Genomic DNA, 398 nt, shown 5'->3' with positions numbered 1-398 from the left:
CACCTGAAATGCCTGCATATACTTGATGTTCTGAACATGTTAAGAAGAAACATATATAAACGATCTCATATTCAAGTTAAGATCATATACAAGGGAAAGAAGGTAAAAGGTTTCAGTAGGTAACTGGAAAGATTTACTGCAAATAGTGTTTTATTAGCATGGTAGCTATTTATTACATTTGTCCACAGGCTCCAGTAGTCCAACTTCTTTCAGTTCAAGTACCTCAAGTTCTGTTAGATCAAGCTCTAGCATGTCTAGTAAACCAGGCTGTAGCAGCTCAACTACCAGTTCTGGGTCAAGTAGTTTGGTATCTAGTTTAAGTAAGTTTATGGTATGGTATTCCTTTTGTATTACTATGTACACACATTTCATACACATATATATAATTTCATATACTT

General features: G+C 34.2%; 1 protein-coding gene across 1 annotated transcript in view; it reads left to right on the top strand.

Moving 5' to 3' along the window:
* The window catches only part of LOC119587669 (uncharacterized protein DDB_G0271670-like), a 15,507-nt gene that overhangs the window by 1,585 nt on the left and 13,524 nt on the right, over positions 1–398 (top strand). Inside the window, exon 3 of the mRNA XM_037936349.1 lies at positions 189–320. Coding sequence (XP_037792277.1) covers positions 189–320 — 132 coding nt within the window. The remainder of the gene's footprint in view (positions 1–188; positions 321–398) is intronic.

This window comes from Penaeus monodon, chromosome 23 (assembly GCF_015228065.2).
Source record: "Penaeus monodon isolate SGIC_2016 chromosome 23, NSTDA_Pmon_1, whole genome shotgun sequence".
In the NCBI taxonomy this organism is placed as follows: domain Eukaryota; kingdom Metazoa; phylum Arthropoda; class Malacostraca; order Decapoda; family Penaeidae; genus Penaeus; species Penaeus monodon.
This window is presented reverse-complemented; position numbering and strand designations above follow the sequence as displayed.